Consider the following 20,178-nt stretch of genomic DNA (forward strand, 5'->3'; position numbering starts at 1 on the left):
ATCAATGAAGCATGGACTGGTTTGAAGAGAAGATGAGCTCAACAGGAGAACCAGCTCTTACATTACAGATACAGTGTGACAGATACCTTCATTTTAGAAGCTCCTGAATTCTTTCTGTGTGCCAAGGACTCTTAGGATAAAGGCAGCTTCCCTTTATAAGTTACTTTATAAGTTACCGTTACTCTGAAACCTTTATAAGTTAGTTTCTCTTCCCTGTTTTTTGATATTTGACTTGTAGTAGCAAAGACAAAATAATAAGGAGGTTAACTCTCCCACCCCCAATTTCTAATACATATTTGCTAGAATGTTTTAAACATTTTATGCAGTATATTTTCAAAGCAGTGATTGGGAGCTTTACCACCATAATTCCCTAAAATAGATGACTACTGCAGCACTTAATTTATCTTTGCAATGCTCCTGTATGGTAAATATCATTACACTTACTTGACAGATGGGTAAAGTAAAACTCAGGCAGGTTAGGTGATCAACTCAAGACCACACAGCAAGTCAACAGAAGAATGAAGGTGCCCAGGTCCCAATACTGTGCTCTAACCACTACAACACACTCTGTATATAACCCAGCTGCTAACCCTGAAATTCTCCTTGGGCTATCATAGTAAAACCACGTTCTTTCCTTCTTGTATATCACTACCAGCAATAACGATTCAGCAGGCCAGGTTATGTCCTCAGTGATACCGATGCAACTGCATTGTCTTCAGAGCATTTGACATTTTATTAATCGTGTTAGCACAGAAGGAGGAATGGAATCCAATTCACTCTCTTTTATCTATGTTGGGATAACAATAGCAAAACATATTTTTTGTTACAGAAGTGAATAGAGATGACTAGATCACATTCAGGAAATGTTTGTTGAGTAAGCAAGTGCCATTTTCACATACCTATTTTTCAGAGTGAACAGCACAGGAAAGGCTGTATGTATGAAAACAAAATTTTTAACTCAACTCACTAACAAATACTGTGCCAACTGAGAGAATGTAACACTGTCAGCAAGAATACAGGCTGTCAAATTGTGGTGCTCTTCAAGGTTACATTTAATAGCAACAGCAGGCAAACCATCAAAAAGAGCACTGAAGAAATCCTGTTGGTTTGTAATAGCAACATGGATAAGAAGAGTCTTGGGATTAGTCACAGAAAACACATTACTTTGGCTGTTTTCCTGATGGACACAAGCCAAGCTTTTCTGTGGCGGAAACATGCTTTAACAGAGAAAGCTTGGAATCCAAAGTGACCCCAAATATTCCTAACAGAATCAGCTACCGAAAGATTTGACCCATTTATACCTAAGCTAAGGAATCATGCCTCACCACCACTGTCTTGTGCCAATCTACAGCAATTCAACTTAGGCTAGATTCAGACAGGGCCCTCCAAAACAACATTTCAACCAGACAGTAAAATATCAGGATCTGACAGAAGGGATAAAAAAATTCAAGCATAATTCTTCTTACAATGGAAGCCTAATTCATGACACATGACAACTGTACCAGATGGCAACACAGAAACAAAAAAGAATTAGAGTCAAAACAGAATCTTAAGAGTTGCCATATGCAGTTTCAGTGGGGCCAATTACTGCCAAAGGATATAAAGTGAAGCCTCAAAGAGAGTCAAAACTCAAATTGGGCCGAAACAGTGACAAACAGTATTACACATGATCTTAATCATTACAGTAAAATCTCATTGTTTGTAGCATTACAGCATACATATATTTAATACTGATGGCTGAGGAGTCTTGGTCAAATCATTCTTCATTACATCAGAAAGACTAATTCTCTTTATTCTTACCAGAAGTCTCTTACTTACAGTAACAAAAATAGGGCAAATCAAAGCAGGAGATATAAATTAAAATAAAATAAAAAAAGCTCAAGGAAAACTTTTCTCTATGTACACTACACACAGAAGGAAAGGTTAGTTTTCCACTACATATGAATTCTGGATTATTATAACACCATAATGAAAATAGAATAAAAGAAGACAGAAAAAACACAAACACTAATGTATAATTTCATCAAGTAGGGAGTGCAGCAGAAAATTTTCAGGAATGCACACTGGCCCACACTCAATTCACACTACTTCTTTGCAGTATTGTTTGTGAAGGGGAAAAGAAATCACAATTTCCATTCTTGTGCCTCCCACCCTTGTCCAAATAATTCACCCATTTCTGCTTCCTTCTCTCTTATGGTTCAGAAATCAGTTTCCACATTTTTACAGCACCTAATAACAGCTGTGTCCAGTTTAAGTGTCTACACCCTTAACCAAAATTCTCTTAAATAAAAGTTTATTGTTAGATATAGGGTAGTGTTGCACAGTACAACACCCAGCAAACAAAGAGTAAATACCAGCTCAGCTTCACTCTCAACCTGTCACCAAGGAAGGGCTGCTAGGGAGATGGAGGGAGGAGAAAGCGTCTGAGAAGCTAGGATTCTACATCTTGGGGTTATAGAACTGGGCTGAACCTCTCATTTGGAAGTTTTCTGTATACTTGTCTATTATGTTAATTTCTTTCTCATTATAAACAAGTACCTGATTCAGAACTGACGGCTCCTCTTTTATGTCATGTAATTGGATTTACTCTATCATAAAGCTGAACTAGCCTAGTGCTGAATCAGGCCCTAACATCTGAGGATAAGATGTTCCCTATTGAGTTACTGCACTGGTTGATAGAAATTAAAGAGAAAGATAATCAAATAAACAATAACTATAAATAAGCTTATCTTTTTGCTTATTACAACCAAAAGCACCACAAGAACTGAAAAAGATTATGCTGCAAATACTACCCACGGCATACCTGAATGCAGTTCGTCTTCTCCCACAGCCTAAAAAATGCATCAGGGCTTCTTCCAACTTGACAGCCAAGCAAGTAAGATGCATGTCCACCATTCCCATTTTCCTTAGTCTAAAATGTGAGCAAGGGGGTTGCTTGCATACAATCTAATTAGCCTCAGCAATGGCTTTGAACTCCTTTTTGAAAGAATCTTTGTAATCCATATAAATCAAAATAGTGCCCATTTCTAGGCTATCATATAGCATAGAACACACAACTGAAACTCTCCAAGGTTTACAATAGCAAGAACGATTCAGATCAGGAAAGGCACAAATTATACCAGACTTGACAATAGATTTTTCTTTTTATAACTAATTAATTTCCCCACCACCCCCCTCTTAAGATGTATGTATTAATAATATAGGAAAAATCTCTCTCTCTGTCTGAAGAGGAATAATATTTAAAAATAAGAAAATATTCCCCAAGATCAAGAAATTTCAATAATTCTGCTAATGGTGCAGCTTTGTCTAGTTTTCCAGTTTCTTTTTTTAACAGTACATGTCGTCATAGTATTTTGGAAAGCCTGGATATCATGAAAAAAAATGTATGGTCAGCATAAGGTTTGGTTTGTATCTTCAAATGAAAGGGGGAATACTCCAGGCACACACATAAAATTCACACCTAAACTCAATCCCAAATCCAGCTGCTGGTGGAACATAGCATACTTTAGATGTTATTTTTTAGAGTCAGGTCACTTCTAGAGAATAACCATGAAGGGTGGGGAAGGCTAGCATACATAAATCTGAAATGCAGAGGATAAACTTAAGAATGGGCACCTGGTAATTTTATAGAGGCGTTGCCATTTTCAACAATATATTACTTTCCCAAATTCCGGCTCTAGTGATCTCTTCCATTTTCCACAACCAAAAGCAATCAAGTCAGAGGACCTGGAACAGCCTGGCTGTTTTAAGAGTTAATTCACTGTAGGCAACTAGGAGTTTCTGATGCTCACCATATATTTGATAAAAAGCTTTCCTTTTAAAACACTCTGAAAAGCCTCAGCTAAATTGTGCAACAGAGAGTAGTCCATAAACTGAAAGCAAGAACAGCACAACTAATTAAACTTGCTGCTAAAAAATTAAAGCATTCTTAGTTCAAGGGGCATTTACACATATAGGTTATCTTAGATATTAAAAAAGGATTAAATGTATCGGCAACTAGGTTTTACACTGAAACCAAAAAATCTATTTTCCAAAACAAGGTACTTGTAACTTTGCAATTGTTACAAAAAAGGGTGGATAAAAATATTTTTTTTAATTTAAAATCAGATTTTTTGATAAGAAGTTTTTTCTTCAAAAAACATATCTAAAGATAGTTTTAATTGACATTCATTATAGCTCAAAGATATCTCATCATGGAATAGGGATTATAAATTCTAGTTCTATAATATGAGACAATATATTCATGTAATATTTAAGAAAAGTTTTGTAAATGAGTTCCAGTAGTTCATGGGTTAGGGAGCCAATCTTATCGGGTTCGAGGGGCTTCTGTATAGATTATTTAGGTTAATTTTTCTATTTGCCCAATAGGACACAGTGCTCAGTCTACAAGATACCATCAGGAATGCTTAATTTTGCAGTTCTCAAACTATGGATTTGTGGCCCCAGAGATAGCATGCTTGTTAACAGCAAAAATATTTTAAAATAAATATAGAGGTGAGAAATAACAGAGCTCAAACCTATTGTCCCTCTGCAAATTTGTGTACAGAGTCAATCCCTTACCTCCCTCTAAAAGTGCAAATTTTCAAAAAGTTCAGTGACTAGAAGATTGTTGGGGGCGGAATAGATCTGGATGAGGAGAAGTCTGGAGATAAATGTGAGAAGGGAGGGACAGGCAGTAGAAACAGAAGTGAAACTGTTTGAGCAGCATTTTCCGGAAGTCTTGAGGTCTTTCTGAGTGTAGCCTTCATTGATTTGAGATCTACCATACCATTCTTTCCCTAGAAGGGAAAACCTATAATGGCATCAGGCCGTAAAAGAGACCCAGTTTGGGAATATTTTAATGAAGTTCCTCTACCTGTGGGTAAGAGAGGCATGTGTGCAAAATGCAAACAGTGCAACAAAGAACTGGAACAAAGCCTGGTTGCCTCAATGAAACAACATCATGAGAAGTGTTCCTTCTCAGGAGGAAGCTGCATTGAAGCCACCACAATATGCAAGTGCCACCACAATATGAGTTCTAACACAACATTTATCATGATATGGTGGACATTGATAGAACTCAATAAGCATTTATGAACCAGATTTTTGAAGGGTCTTCCTTTTGCATGTGCACCTCTTTGTGTCTACACAATGGTCATCTGTGTGTGCATATGGGTACAAGAGAAGCCTGAAACTGTTGACCTTCCAGGCACATTGCAAGCCTATCCATCCCTTTGGCTAAAGATTTGGGAAAGGCTGAAGTGTGAAGGGGAAGTCAGACCTGAAAAGGATTTTTTCCCAGTTTGGTGGATTTTCTTTTTATTTATGTGAGATGGGACTTCTGGGAGCGGTTTTTTTGTTTGATGAATTTTAAAAAACTTTCAAAGTGCCCAGTATGTGTAATAGGCACTGGATGTTTATAAATCAAAATAAATATATGTTGTATGGGCCAGATGTATCAAACTGGAGGCCAGAAGTCCATTTGTAAAACAGTGTATTCTTATTTGTGTGAACATCTAACACAAATAGATGTATTAATCATGAAACTGTGCAGGTACAATTTTGTCCATGTGGTTTCTGTATATTGGTGTCTGGCCTTTGAGTTAAAAATGTAGGCCTACATGCGCATAGTATACTGAAGGAATTTATAATCCCTATTCACTTAAAGTTAATCTGAAACAGTCATTTTAAATAAGAAAGGACAGTTTTGTACTTAAGACACAGAACTACAACTCAGACAGTCTAGAATCTAGATTTGTTTCCCAGATCTACCAGGGATTTCCTTTTTGACCTGCAGCCAGATATTATGGTGACAAGAGCCTATACACATAAATACGTGATTTCCTGACAATTAGTTTACACACTCCCAATAGAACCAGAAAAGAGGGCACATATATTGCATATTTTATAAATTGTTACTATAACCATTTGCTTAATTCACTAAATCTCTCTGTAGACTGCATTTCTTTACAGATATAACAGGTCTAAATAGGCAGCAGGAAAGCAATAAATATAAGCAAGTTTCAACTGAATTTCCACAACAGTTATCATAAATTTTGGGTGCCATATGTTCAAATACCTCTATACACTGTTAAACATTTTAGCACAAATTTACTCCAACATGGGCAGGTGCCCTAATATTACAAACTTGGACATGGAAACAGAAACTATTAAAACAACAGAAGAACAGATTTAAAACAAAATTAAAATAAAAACAAAAATCTGGAATCTTGATTGAGATCATTGTTACAAAATACAAGAAATAACAGAGGTGCAAAGTGGGCATTTTTCCTCTTCTGAGCTGCAGTATGTAAGGTTGACCACTAGCTACTTTTATCACACGAAAAGTAATCTACTAGCATTTGAATTTAGTTTCTCAAATTTTAAGCCCCAAACTATCTTAGATCTTTTGGGTGATACAACTGAGTGTCTTTATCACTCTGCATCTAGCTAATCAGCGTCCTTTCCAGGCCATTTTCCCCCCAGGAAACATAACTCAATAACCTGAGTGTTGATTCACTTCAGAGGGTCTTTTTTAGGGAAGATGCATTCAAATACCAGAGTTTTGATCATGAGAGCCTACCAATGTTTATTCCTTCATCAGCTTACTACTTACTATTAATGTCAGAAGTACACATGGTCAATTACCAAACAGATATGTGCAAGGGATGTTGAGTATTGAATTAATAGACTTTGAAGTGCATTTGCAAGTCTTAATAGATCCCATATGTACTGTCTACAATGCACTTTTTATGCTGACACCTCTATTACACAAGATCCTTCTTTTTTTCCAAAATGGTTTTGCCAGGTTTGAGAAAAAAAGTCAAATTAAAAATCACAAATTTAAAATTCCTTGCCAATGTAATTAACAATAAATTTCTTTGTTTAAAACTAGAATATTTCTAAAGTATAATTTATGTTTGACCATGTATGGTGTTTCATTCATTTTTTTAATTTCACACATCTGGGACAATGAAAATTTGATCAGTCAGTTTCACCTTTCTAATTAGGTACAGATTTTGCATCCTATACAATGCTACCATATTTGGGTTGCAAGTTTTGGGCCTAAACTACCAGACAATGTTCTTATAAGTATAATTAAAAACTGATGCATGAAAAATATGATTGCATATTACACTCCATACTCTGCTAATCACTCCTTCCCTATCCTTACTAATCTTTCATATTTATATGTTGTGTATTTCCCCACTGCTTTGGTAGGGCTGACAACTGGGTAATATTTAAAAACCAGACTCTCCAGCAGGAGCGCCGGAACTTCCCCGTCCCGCCTCTTCCCCCTGAGATGCCACACTTGCCCCACCTATTCCCCACAAAACCCTGCCTCTGCCCCGCCTCTTCACCGAGTCCGCACCCCATCCACTCCTCTTCTCCCGTCCGTCGCTCACTGCTTTTCCCCTGACCTCCACATCCCCCAGGTCAGGAGGGACTTGCCTGTGGAGCTGTGGCTGGGAGCTGCAGTCGCCCGACAAGGTAGTAAGCAGGCCTGGCTGAATAAGGGCTGGAGCAGGTGATGACCCAGTGCCTCCACCACTCGCAGTACCCAGACTTTGGGCGTCCAGTCAGTAGATCTGACTGGACATTGTCAAGTCCCCTTCTTGACCAGATTTTCTGGTCGAAAACCAGGCACCACGCCACCCTATGCTTTGCTCCATTATGTGTTTATTTGGTTTATTTATTTATTTATTGGTGGTGCATTAGAAATAAAGTGATACAACAAGACTTTTGATATCTTAAGAGTATATTGCATTTTAGAGTTTAGGAGTCCATTAACTGGACATTACTGTCTGCACGAACAGAGGACAGTGGAGGGACAAAACACCACAAGAAAAGGAATTCTTTAAATTCAGCTATTTTTTAAAAAATTCTCTCCCTCCCTTATTTCCAGGAACCCTTACTCAGCGCATACAGATAGACATTACAGTCATCACCCAAAGATACATACAAGGACACAGAAAAGAGACCTCAACATCTTTGGCTTCAGGCACACAGACCTCTACCCACTGAGCAGAAGAAGTCCGCAAAAGGACTAGCCTCCATAAGGCAAAGCTCATTCTTGAACTCAGTGCAGAGTTTCTGTGATTCATAGGCATTCTATCCAACGTTTGGTAGCCACAGTACTCTCTGACCCTCAAAATGGATTAGTGGGAACTCCAAGTCCTATGGATGTCAAGAGACTCTCAAGGGAGCAGACTAGCATATTCCAATGCATTATCTAGGCCAAAGGTGGCAAGTGCCATGGTCTTCAACCAACTACATAGATACAGCACAGGAAATGCAACTATTGACCTTTGCCTCCAAAAACATGTATAGCTTATGAATCTATTATACTCATAAATTACTTTTTTCTAATTATAGTATTACTTTAATTTTCTAATTATTTTATTAAATTGGCTATCGACAGAGCAGATGCATCACCACCTCACTCAAGCACGTACCTGCCCTTGGCTGTACCAGATGACATTCATCACACTCATCACCTCCAAAGGCTTCATACCTCAGCAATACTTTATCCAAAGAAAGGCTCCTTCTCTGGATTCTAATATTTTGATATTTCTCAAAAAGACTCTATTGGCAAACTGTATTTTGCATGTTTCAAAGTAATCCTTGGTTTTAATAGGAAGTCGGTAGCAGTATCACATGTGACTAAATCAAGTACTGCATATTGTACTATTTGTTCAGCTTACTCATATGTACACACTTTTTTATACAAAAATGTATCTCAAATATTTCCAATGTTTGGGTGATCTGCACTATTCTATCAAGGCCTTCTTGTATACCATCCATCATAGTCTGCCTGCATTTTTTTTAAATGTCAAAACATTTTCAAAAATGAAACAATTTTCAGACTGCCACAGTGCATTTCCTAATTACGGTGTTTACACAAGTTCTTCTTTTTTTTTCTCTTAAATGTAGCAGTCAGTCAAATGGTAGTATTTCACCGCAGCCTTTCCCGATGACACATTCCTATCTCTGTATATTTTATTGATATTCCAACACATGGGATGTACATATCCCGTAAGATTTCTTCTCACAAGAACAAACCACTCTCAGTACCCGTCTAAGATAGAATCATAGAATCATAGAATATCAGGGTTGGAAGGGACCCCAGAAGGTCATCTAGTCCAACCCCCTGCTCAAAGCAGGACCAATTCCCAGTTAAATCATCCCAGCCAGGGCTTTGTCAAGCCTGACCTTAAAAACCTCTAAGGAAGGAGATTCTACCACCTCCCTAGGTAACGCATTCCAGTGTTTCACCACCCTCTTAGTGAAAAAGTTTTTCCTAATATCCAATCTAAACCTCCCCCACTGCAACTTGAGACCATTACTCCTCGTTCTGTCATCTGCTACCATTGAGAACAGTCTAGAGCCATCCTCTTTGGAACCCCCTTTCAGGTAGTTGAAAGCAGCTATCAAATCCCCCCTCATTCTTCTCTTCTGCAGGCTAAACAATCCCAGCTCCCTCAGCCTCTCCTCATAACTCATGTGTTCCAGTCCCCTAATCATTTTTGTTGCCCTTCGCTGGACTCTCTCCAATTTATCCACATCCTTCTTGAAGTGTGGGGCCCAAAACTGGACACAGTACTCCAGATGAGGCCTCACCAATGTTGAATAGAGGGGAACGATCACGTCCCTCGATCTGCTCGCTATGCCCCTACTTATACATCCCAAAATGCCATTGGCCTTCTTGGCAACAAGGGCACACTGCTGACTCATATCCAGCTTCTCGTCCACTGTCACCCCTAGGTCCTTTTCTGCAGAACTGCTGCCTAGCCATTCGGTCCCTAGTCTGTAGCTGTGCATTGGGTTCTTCCGTCCTAAGTGCAGGACCCTGCACTTATCCTTATTGAACCTCATCAGATTCCTTTTGGCCCAATCTTCCAATTGGTCTAGGTCCTTCTGTATCCTATCCCTCCCCTCCAGCGTATCTACCACTCCTCCCAGTTTAGTATCATCCACAAATTTGCTGAGAGTGCAATCCACACCATCCTCCAGATCATTTATGAAGATATTGAATAAAACCGGCCCCAGGACCGACCCTTGGGGCACTCCACTTGATACCGGCTGCCAACTAGACATGGAGCCATTGATCACTACCCGTTGAGCCCGACAATTTAGCCAGCTTTCTACCCACCTTATAGTGCATTCATCCAGCCCATACTTCCTTAACTTGCTGACAAGAATACTATGGGAGACCGTGTCAAAAGCTTTGCTAAAGTCAAGAAACAATACATCCACTGCTTTCCCTTCATCCACAGAACCAGTAATCTCATCATAAAAGGCGATTAGATTAGTCAGGCATGACCTTCCCTTGGTGAATCCATGCTGGCTGTTCCTGATCACTTTCCTCTCATGCAAGTGCTTCAGGATTGATTCTTTGAGGACCTGCTCCATGATTTTTCCAGGGACTGAGGTGAGGCTGACTGGCCTGTAGTTCCCAGGATCTTCCTTCTTCCCTTTTTTAAAGATTGGCACTACATTAGCCTTTTTCCAGTCATCCGGGACTTCCCCGATTCGCCACGAGTTTTCAAAGATAATGGCCAGTGGCTCTGCAATCACAGCCGCCAATTCCTTCAGCACTCTCGGATGCAACTCGTCCGGCCCCATGGACTTGTGCACGTCCAGCTTTTCTAAATAGTCCCTAACCGCCTCTTCTGCCTTAGCTCTAGTTCAGCAAGCTATGTGTCCTGAAATATTCTGATTCATAGAATCATAGAAATGTAAGGCTGGAAGGGATCTCAAGAGGGCATCAAGTCCAGCTGCCTGTGCTAAGGCAGGACCAAGTATACCTAGACCATCCCTGATAGGAGTTTGTCCAACCTGTTCTTCAAAACCTCCAATAATGGGGATTCCACAACCTTCCTTGAAAGTCTAGTCCAGAACTTAACTACCTTTACAGTTAGAAATTTAATACCTAATTTAAATCTGTCTTGCTGCAGATTAAGTCCATTACTTCTTCTCCTGCCTTCAGTGGACATGGAGAACAATTGATCAGTGTCTCTTTATAACAGCCCTTAACATATTTGAAGACTATCAGATCCCCCCTCAGTCTTCTTTTCTCAAGACTAAACATGCCCAGGTTTTTGTTTTTTTTTTAAACCTTTCCTCATAGGTCAGATTTCTAAATCTTTTATCATATTTGTTGTTCTCCTCTGGACTTTTTCTGATTTGTCCATATTTTTTCTGAAGTGTGGCGACTAGAACTGGACACAGTACCAGCTGTGGTCCCACCAGTGCCAAGCAGAGCAGGACAATTACCTCTTATGTCTTACTTCCAACACTTCTGTTAATACAGCCTGGAATGATATTAGCCTTTTTCACAATGGCATCACACTGTTGGCTCATATTCAATTCAATCATTCCCCCTCTCTGCCCCGCGCCCTTTCAAGAAGTACTGCGACGTAGCCAACGATTCCTAAGTGAAGTACTTTGCACTTGTCTTTATTGAATTTCATTTTGTTGATTTCAGACCAATTCTTTAACTTGTCAATGTAATTTGGAATGCCAATCCTGTCCTCCAAAGTGTTTGCATTCCTCCCATTCTGATGTCATCTGCAAACTTCACAAGCAAACTCTTTATTCCATTATCCAAGCCATTAATGAAAATATTGAATAGTACCTGACCCAGGACTGACCCCCACATGACTCCACTAGATAATCTTTCCCATTTGACAGTGAACCATAACTACTCTTTAGTTGAGGTCTTATGCACCCACCTTTTAGTAATTACATCTACATCACGTGTTCCTTGTTTGCTTATGAGAATGTCATGTGGGACTGTGTCAAATGTTGTACTAAAAATCAAGATATATCATGTCTACTGCTCCCCCCCCCCCATTTATTAGGCCAGTCACCCTGTCAAAAGAAGGAAATTACTTTGGTTTGACATGATTTGTTCTTGACAAATCCATGCTGGCTATTCTTTAAAATCTTGTTATCCTCTATATGCTTACAAATTGATTTAATCATTTGTTCCAGTATCTTTCCAGGTGTCAAAGTTAGGTGGATTACTCAGTAATTCCCCGGGTCCTCTTTGTTCCCTTTTTAAAAGATAGCTACTATATTTCCCTTTCCCCAGTTCTCTGGGACCTCATCCATCCACCATGCATTCTCAAAGATAACTGAGATTGCTTCAACTAGTTCCTTCAGTACGCTAGAATGAATTTAATCAGGCCCTGCCTATTTGAGATTTTGGCTTGTTGATGCTTCCATATTACTTTTATGGAGAAAGTAAAAATCCAAACAAACACCATAGAAATACTGGTAGCTTTAGAGGACCTAAACCTTTGTGTTCAGCCTTATACCAATGGGGAAACCCCCGCCTGCCACAACTTATTTGCTGCAAAGTTATACCCACTTGGCAACACCTCAAACATAAACAAGCTACTGTCCAACTCAACTTAACAGTACCTCAAATAGCAAAGCAAGAATAGACAGAGATCTTTAGAAATTTCAAACTAGGAATGGGACCTTTGGAAGGAATCAAATTAGTTCCAGGGCTGAATGAAGAGCAGAGCAGGTCAGTGAAAACTGTATGAATCAAAGATCCACCCAGTCCTTTGTTGCAATCCTGGTTCCCCAGCTGCAGAGCTAGGGACAGCCTGCTTCCTGAAAGCTGAATGCCTTATCTCCCTCCTTTGGCCCCAATGCAGCTATCATGGGAGCAGATCTCCTGTAGCATTAAACCCACTGGCTCAGGCTTTCAATCTCACCTTGAGTCATCAACATCAAGGGACATTATGCACAGAATTTAAAGGGAAAGTAGAACCCTAAGAGGACTACAAAGGGCTTAATTATGAGAGCAATTTTTACTGGTTTATTTCTTTTGTCATTAATGTATTCTAGTCCTGGCCCTTATTTATTCTTATTTTACCTCTATGCAGACAGCATCATAACATATCACCTCTGGCACCCATCTTTATACAAAAGAGGGATGACAATATTCTTCTGGCTCTACATTGTTAATATCTTGCCCAGCCCTAGCCTCTCCTAACCACTTCCTTCCCCTATTTCTCATTTGTGTAAAGCAGTCTTTTCCTTCTGCTGTTCCTTCTTCTGAAAGTAGAATGGAAAGAAAAAAGTCTGAATGGTGGTAGTCCAGCAGACTGTTAGTAAATGAAATGAATGAAGTGTAGGCAAATCTCTCGCAAGGTTCCAAAATTAAAGAGGCAGATTTTCAGGATCTCTCTTTCCTTGCAACCTGATTAAAAGAGTAGGGTTCCGAAAAATGTACCCATTTTATTTTCTCTTTTTTTCATTAACCTAAAAAAAAGTTATTTACATTAGATATTTTAAAGGAAGGGTAAAATAAACTAAGTTACTTATCTCTCTCCTTAGTTTTTCTTCCTTTTGCCCTGATGATGCGCCAATTTCTCCTTCTCTAACTGCCACGAATCTCAAAAAGGCTTGCACAGAACCCTGATTTCTTTAGAACCCAACAACGCCATTCTTTAAATGACTGGATGAGTCACTGTTGTGCAGAATGAGATTCCACTCTTAAAGCAGTAGTTTCACAACTGTTGTCTGCAGAAGACTTGCTGGTGGTCTACAGAGAACTGGCTGATCACATGGTGCTGGCTCTACCCCTTCTTTCCAGCTGCTACTTTACAGCAAAGGCAGCTAAAAACACATTAAAGATTAACCCGATATTACTTTTCTGTACAAACTACTACTTCAGTTGCCACAAGGATGTTATATTACTGTGAGCTAGGGGGTAGATATCCACAAGACACAAACTCTACTAGGATATGGTTCATAGTTTGAGAGCCCTTGATGGTGAATTTCCCTGCAGAATTCCCTGTTCTGGCAAGTTTGGGAAATGGAAGATTGGGAGCAGGAATCAAATCAAGTTTTTTCACATGGCAAAGAAAAACATTAGGCCACTTGCTTGTTTTCGTTAAAAATCAGGTTTTGTTTTTTTTTCATTTCCAGTTGTGCCAACACTATTAAATTGGTTATATTGATTACCTACCTAACAGATTTTTTTTAAATCTGTACCAGGTAGCGCAAGTCAGACAGCTTTAGCCCCATTTTTGCATGTGGCAGCTTTTCTGGTGGCACCGTAGACAACTGTTTGTACAGTGGCAATTACATTGTAAGAAGAGAGGTTTCAGAGTAACAGCCGTGTTAGTCTGTATTCGCAAAAAGAAAAGGAGTACTTGTGGCACCTTAGAGACTAACCAATTTATTTGAGCATCCGATGAAGTGAGCTGTAGCTCACGAAAGCTTATGCTCAAATAAATTGGTTAGTCTCTAAGGTGCCACAAGTACTCCTTTTCTTTTTGTAAGAAGAGAGATACCGCAGCTCAGATACCTGCAAAATTCTACATTCCCCTTGCTTGTGTATAGCACAAATTCAGTGGAACCCTACTATAACATCACAGAAAGACTTCACTTAAGGAAAGGTTCACAGTGAGAAGAGCAACAATTTGCACATTGCAATATATATGGAAACAACTTGGAACATTCATTCTACTTCACCAAAAAATAATTTAACTTTAAGTCACTTCATGTACTCAATCTGCCCTAAGGAAGTTACATAACTGTCCTAGATGATCACTGAATGCATAGTACCAAAATATATTAAGTGACAACTAGAACTTATATGTATATAAGGGAAAATCAATTCCTACTATATTAAGAAGTGGGTAATTCAGCTGACTTCTTGTTGGCTAACAAGATTACAGAGTGCAGGTCTTTATTCCGTTATAAAAGTAATCTGGAAAAGTCTTTTTTGTCCAAGTAAAAAAATGTATTAAACTTTCAAGTGAATCAACAGGTTCTTCTCCCCCCCCCAAGATAAGATCAATTTCTTTCTAATTATGTTAATCACTGGAGAGCTTGTGCTGCCTTCAAGACGGAAGAGGCTACAGCATTAAATTTAAGAAGATGAGAGGAATTAATTAAGCAGTAAACTTACTTTCCTGTGATAAATTGGCTTCTGGAAGGCGTGCACATAGGCTGAACATAGTAATTCTCCAGTTTAACCCCTTCAGCAGCCAGCCTGTCCAGAGTTGGTGTCCTGATCTCTGATCCGTGGTACCCTACATCTCTGAATCCCTGATCGTCAGCCAGGATGAAAACGATGTGAGGCTGAGTGGTGGGTACGCTGGCCTCTAGCTCCTTTCCAAGCTCGGCCCTTGTGGTCTCCAGGCTAGATCCGAGGGTTTCCCAGGACAAGTAGCCGTAGGTGAGGAAGCTGAGCACGGAGAAGCCGGCCAGCAGCCCCCCGGCTAGCATTGTCCCCTTGCAGAGCCAGTGGTGCGGTGCACATCCACTGGGGGCCATTCACTTCGGCCAAGGCTGGCGAGAGCGCACAACAGAGAGAGGCTCTGGGCACCGGAGGCGAGGGCAGCCTCAAGGGGTTTCCACCCCGGGCGAGCCACGGGGAGCCCAGCTCATCCCGACTTCAGCTGCCTCTGCAGGCGGGGCGGGGGCAGGGCGCAGACCCCCAGCCCCTCCTCCAGCCCCAAAAGCCCGAGGATGGCCGAAGCCCAAGCCAGGATCAGAGCATCCTTCGCCGGTGTCCCTGCTGGAGCCAGGGGAGCTGCCGTGACCCTGCGCCCATGCCGGGGCGATTCGTCGGGTCCCCGGCCGGGGAGCTCCGCCGCCCGCGGGGACAACGCCAGGCGCCCCCTCTCAGCTGGGGGGCGGCTGCTGCTAGAGGAGAAGCCCCCGAGCTCCCCCAGTCCAGTCTCCCGCCTGCTCGGCCGGGCGCTCCCCCTGTGTCACGCCGGGCATCAGGGAGAGTCTGGAGAACAAGCCGCTCCGCACCCTGACGCGAGTCCGCTCTCCGCCCGCCTGCGCTGGCGAGCAGCTCCCTCCGCCCTCCCCGCTCGGCGGGAGCCTCCCCCTCGCCTCCCAGAGTACACGCCGGCCGGCCGGCCGGCCGGAGGCTTCCCCTGCAGGGACCCGGCAGGAGGGAGCTGCCCCAGCACTAGCCCCGGCCAGCCCCACTCGAGGCCGCTTCCCCGCCGACTGGCTCGGGTACAACCCCCCACCGGCCAGGAGGGGCGGCCGGGGCTGAGCGGGCGGAGGCTCGGGGGAGGAAGGGGACAGGGCAGCGGAGCCCTGCGGAAGAACTTCTCCGAGCGCCGGAGTCAGCGCCCCGCCGCTTTCAGCCCAGCTTCGCCTCTCCCCTCACGCCTCGGTTTGGTCCCCTCTTTCGCTCGCCCTCCTCGCTGTCGCCCATTTCTCCCCTTCCCCTCCCTTGCAGTCCCATCTTCTCCACCCACGCCTCCTCCCCTTCCCCTGGCCCCCGTTTCCCTTGGGCTCTCTTGTCCCCTCCACTCGACTCGATTCTGCCCCTCTGCTTCCAGCCTGTCCGCACTCCCGCCCTTGGGCAGGGCTCCTTAGCTGGAGACTTTCACTTTTCTTTTCCTCTCCTCCCTTCTTCCTGTTGGCCGCAGCCCCCTTTCCAGGTGGCTCTACCCTTTGCCTCTCTTCTCGGACGGCGGGAGCCTCCTTCCAGGCTCCAGCTGCGCAGCTATGGAAAAAAAATGCCACTCAGGGCCTGAAACTGAACTAACTCTCCCACGGCGGGGCCCAGCTGCTGGAGAGCCAGACTAAGGAGCTCCAGGCCCAGCTCCTTGCCGCTTTACTGCTCGGTGCGCTTCTCAGGCGTCCTCGGTGCCAAAGCTCAGGCAGCGCATTCCTGGCAGCCACCTCAGCAGGGCACCGTTTGTTTTGATTTTTCCTTCCCTTTCTTAAAACATTCCCGGGGCCAACTCCATGGCTCCTAGCGGACGGGTTTTTCTTTCATTCCACCTTCTCCTTTGCAGAGGTTTCTCAGTCACTATCAAAGCTGGAAAATATGAAGGTACAGAATTTGTCGGGCACAAGCCAGGCCTACTTACTACCACGTCTTTAATTCTGGTGCAATTGAGGTAAATGTTAGGAGAATGCTGTTAAAATTATCAGCAACTCTCTTTTTGTTTGTTTGTTTTAAAATGTGTGTTTGCAGCAGTTTTTCAAATTATTGTTAAACATCATACCTCCTCCCCTTTTGATTTGGGTGTCAGACCCCTGCTCTGAAACCTTTAAAAATATTGAAGCATGCTGAAACTTACATTCATACATGAATAAGTTAAATTGAAGCAAATGTGCTGGTTTAAGCTATTTAATATGAATCACCATGAACAACTTTTACCCAAATTACATTACTTAGAAATCATTAACTCTTAACCACCCATTCAAACAGAAGTCAAGATTTACCACACTTTTTTGAAGCACTGTTATCTTACAGTACCTTCATGTGCAGCTCTTAGAAACTCAAAGAATCCTCATTAAGGTATGAATTGGTTCGTGTTCCTCCACATGGAATACGAACCAATTCACACCTTAATGAGGATTCTTTGAGTTTCTAAGAGCTGCACATGAAGGTACTGTAAGATAACAGTGCTTCAAAAAAGTGTGGTACATCTTGATTTCTGTTTGAAGGGGTGGTTAAGAGTTAATGATTTCTAACGGGAATGTTTTGCTCTATATTTTTATAAAAATGAGGCTTCTCCAAAAATTACTGAAAACCAGAACTATTCTGTGAAGCATTCCAGCTGTTTCACATTGTGTGATTTTGATCTTTCACACTGTAAGTTCTTATGCCTTTAGACTACACATTTTGCTACTTCACTATTTGTTTGGCACAGCTTTCCTGTTACATAACTCTGCATTCACTGATAACACTACAGGAAATATAAAATTTCCAGTGAAAACAGTTGTTTTTAAAGAAATAAACATTCCACTACAACATCTGAAACCCAAGTACTGCAGCAGTAATAACCGGAAAGTAAAACTGGATTCAGTGCTTTTAGATCTCCAATTTAAGGGCTTGTCTACACTGGAAAGTTTTGCCAGTTATACTGTACTAGTGTAACAATACCAATATAACCATATTGGTTTAATTCGTAGTGTGGACACTTTTATTCCAAAATAAGAATGTCTTTTTAATCAGTTTAGCTTAAACCCCTTCTGAAGAGATATGTGCTTAACTGAAAAAAGGCCTTTATACTGGAATGAGAGTGGCCACAAGGTGACTTTTACTGGTATAACTATATCTGTTTAAATTCACACCTTAACTTATAGCTTTCTCATATATACAAAAAAGAACAACAAACAAAAAGTATATACAGTGAAATGTGAATTGGATTTAAAATATTCTTTCACTTTTAATAATTGATTCTTCAGGGATATACATCATTTATTAACTAAAGAGAAAACAAATGTAACAGTGTACCTTGCCTGGACAGATATTTAGAGCACCCTATAGACTAACCAGGCCTAACAACACTCGAAATACTGCAGGCAATTTAGCTAGTAATTTAAGACCAGGCAAACTTTGGCCTCAAGTTTTATAATCATTTAAACAAACCATATATATTTAAAAGTATCAGTTATTTTCTGTCCCTGATTTATCCCAAATATTTCGGGAACGTCCAAAATGTTCAGATAAACAGGGAGTTGGCTCCCCAAGATCGTTGCTGAGTAAGTGATTAATGCTAGTGAACAGAACTATAGGGTCAGAGAAGAGAGAGCTGAGTTGAAAAGGTTTTTACGCTACTGTGCAGACACAGTAGAATTTATCTTTGGATAATGAACAGGGGAACATCTGTATAACCAAACAAGAACACAACACACCTTCCTATTTTCCTGTACTGCCTTATCAAAGTGGCTCCCTTACTCATGCAAAATGGTGTTAGTCATCACTCAGTAACAAATGAAAACATTCTATGGCTGTCACTGTCAAAGGTCTAAAAACCTGACTGCTATTCTATGTATGCTTGATTAAACAGTTGTTGGTTTTTACAAAATAGGCTTGCATCAGCATGGCATTATACTGACCTTGGAGTAAGAGTGTTTGCCTGGCTTTCATTAATATTTCACTTCAGAAAATTCTTTGAGCAACTGGTATTTGTAAACAATGATTTATACAATCTGCTCAGAATGCCCAAAGAAACTGAATTAGAAGGGAAACTACATGAAGTGTTTTTACTTTATGAAAAAATATTTAACATTCACATAAACCTGTATTTGAAGGCAATTTACCTGTCAGTTCATATGTAAAATAATTATATCAGCATATAATTGTTACTTTATAAGAAGCCAGTGTGGTGCAGCATCTTTGTGCCACGCTGCTGGCATAGAAAGGCCATAAAACTAATTTAACTGGCACAGGGAGGATCACCTTAGTGTAAGGGTTATCATCTGGTGGTAAGGGCTCTGTAACTAGAGAGTACCTAAGGTATTCATATCACCATTGTACCTGAGCACCTCCCTATCTTTAATGTATTTTCCTTCACAACATCCAGTGAGGCAGGGAAGTGCTATTATCCCCATTTGGGGGATGGGGAACAGAACTGAGAAGCTAAGTGTCATAGCCAAGATAACACAGAAAGTCTGTGGCATAGCAGGGCCTTCAACTCAGGTCTTCAAAGTGCGAGGCAAATAATCTAACCACTGGACCATTTTTCATCTGACAACCACCACATAACCTTCCTTCTCTGATGCAGGAGGAGGAATAGTTAGAGAAAGTGAGATGTTCCTAACTTCATGATGGTTGTTGTGGCTGTTGCATCTCCTTTTTAATTAGAACAGCCCTCACTCTTCTTTGACACAGTGCAGGGGAATGGTCATGCACAGAGCAGCACCAGGATCAGCTTTTAAGTCACCATTTCATATTTTTAGCTCCCTGCCCCAAGACTAGCATACTTAATAGTTTAGCCACACAATGTGCATTTTATTGAAAAATAGATCTACAACCAGCTAGTCTTTTGTTTAAAAAAGACTAAAAATGTGAATGTATTTATATATTACTTTTAAGTACAATTTTGGAATATTGTTACTGTGACAAGACAGAGTATATTTGGGGTTCCCTGGAATGAGTCATCTTGTTACCCCTGCCTCCAGCAAGAAAGAGTCTGTCTTGTGGTAGCTAGTCAGCTCCCTAGCATCGCCAACCTCTCAGCCACTCAAGCACTCTCCACTGAGCTCTGCCCTATATTCACATTGCAGGTTAACAATAGATGCACTCCGCACCCCCTGGAGTCATTCCCCTCTGATATCCAGCCCCTGATATGGGATACTAACAGAAATTCCATATCATTTGCACCCAAAGGTGCAGTATACCCCAATTTACCAGTTATACCTTAAACCACTACTCCTGTAAGTCACACAGCATTTGTGAAC

The 20,178-nt window shown here is 41.2% G+C and overlaps 1 protein-coding gene and 1 long non-coding RNA gene across 2 annotated transcripts in view; one reads left to right on the forward strand and one right to left on the reverse strand.

Moving 5' to 3' along the window:
* Positions 1-16,199, reverse strand: part of ARSJ (arylsulfatase family member J) — a 54,341-nt gene extending 38,142 nt beyond the window's left edge. Inside the window, exon 1 of the mRNA XM_073340972.1 lies at positions 14,918-16,199. Within this exon, the coding sequence (XP_073197073.1) occupies positions 14,918-15,285 (368 nt within the window). The 5' untranslated portion in view covers positions 15,286-16,199. The remainder of the gene's footprint in view (positions 1-14,917) is intronic.
* Positions 16,200-16,428: 229 nt separating this feature from the next.
* Positions 16,429-20,178, forward strand: part of LOC140910320 (uncharacterized) — a 54,920-nt gene continuing 51,170 nt past the window's right edge. Inside the window, exon 1 of the long non-coding RNA XR_012158533.1 lies at positions 16,429-16,883. This is a non-coding gene — a long non-coding RNA (uncharacterized lncRNA). The remainder of the gene's footprint in view (positions 16,884-20,178) is intronic.

This window comes from Lepidochelys kempii, chromosome 4, assembly GCF_965140265.1.
Source record: "Lepidochelys kempii isolate rLepKem1 chromosome 4, rLepKem1.hap2, whole genome shotgun sequence".
Classification (NCBI taxonomy): Eukaryota; Metazoa; Chordata; order Testudines; family Cheloniidae; genus Lepidochelys; species Lepidochelys kempii.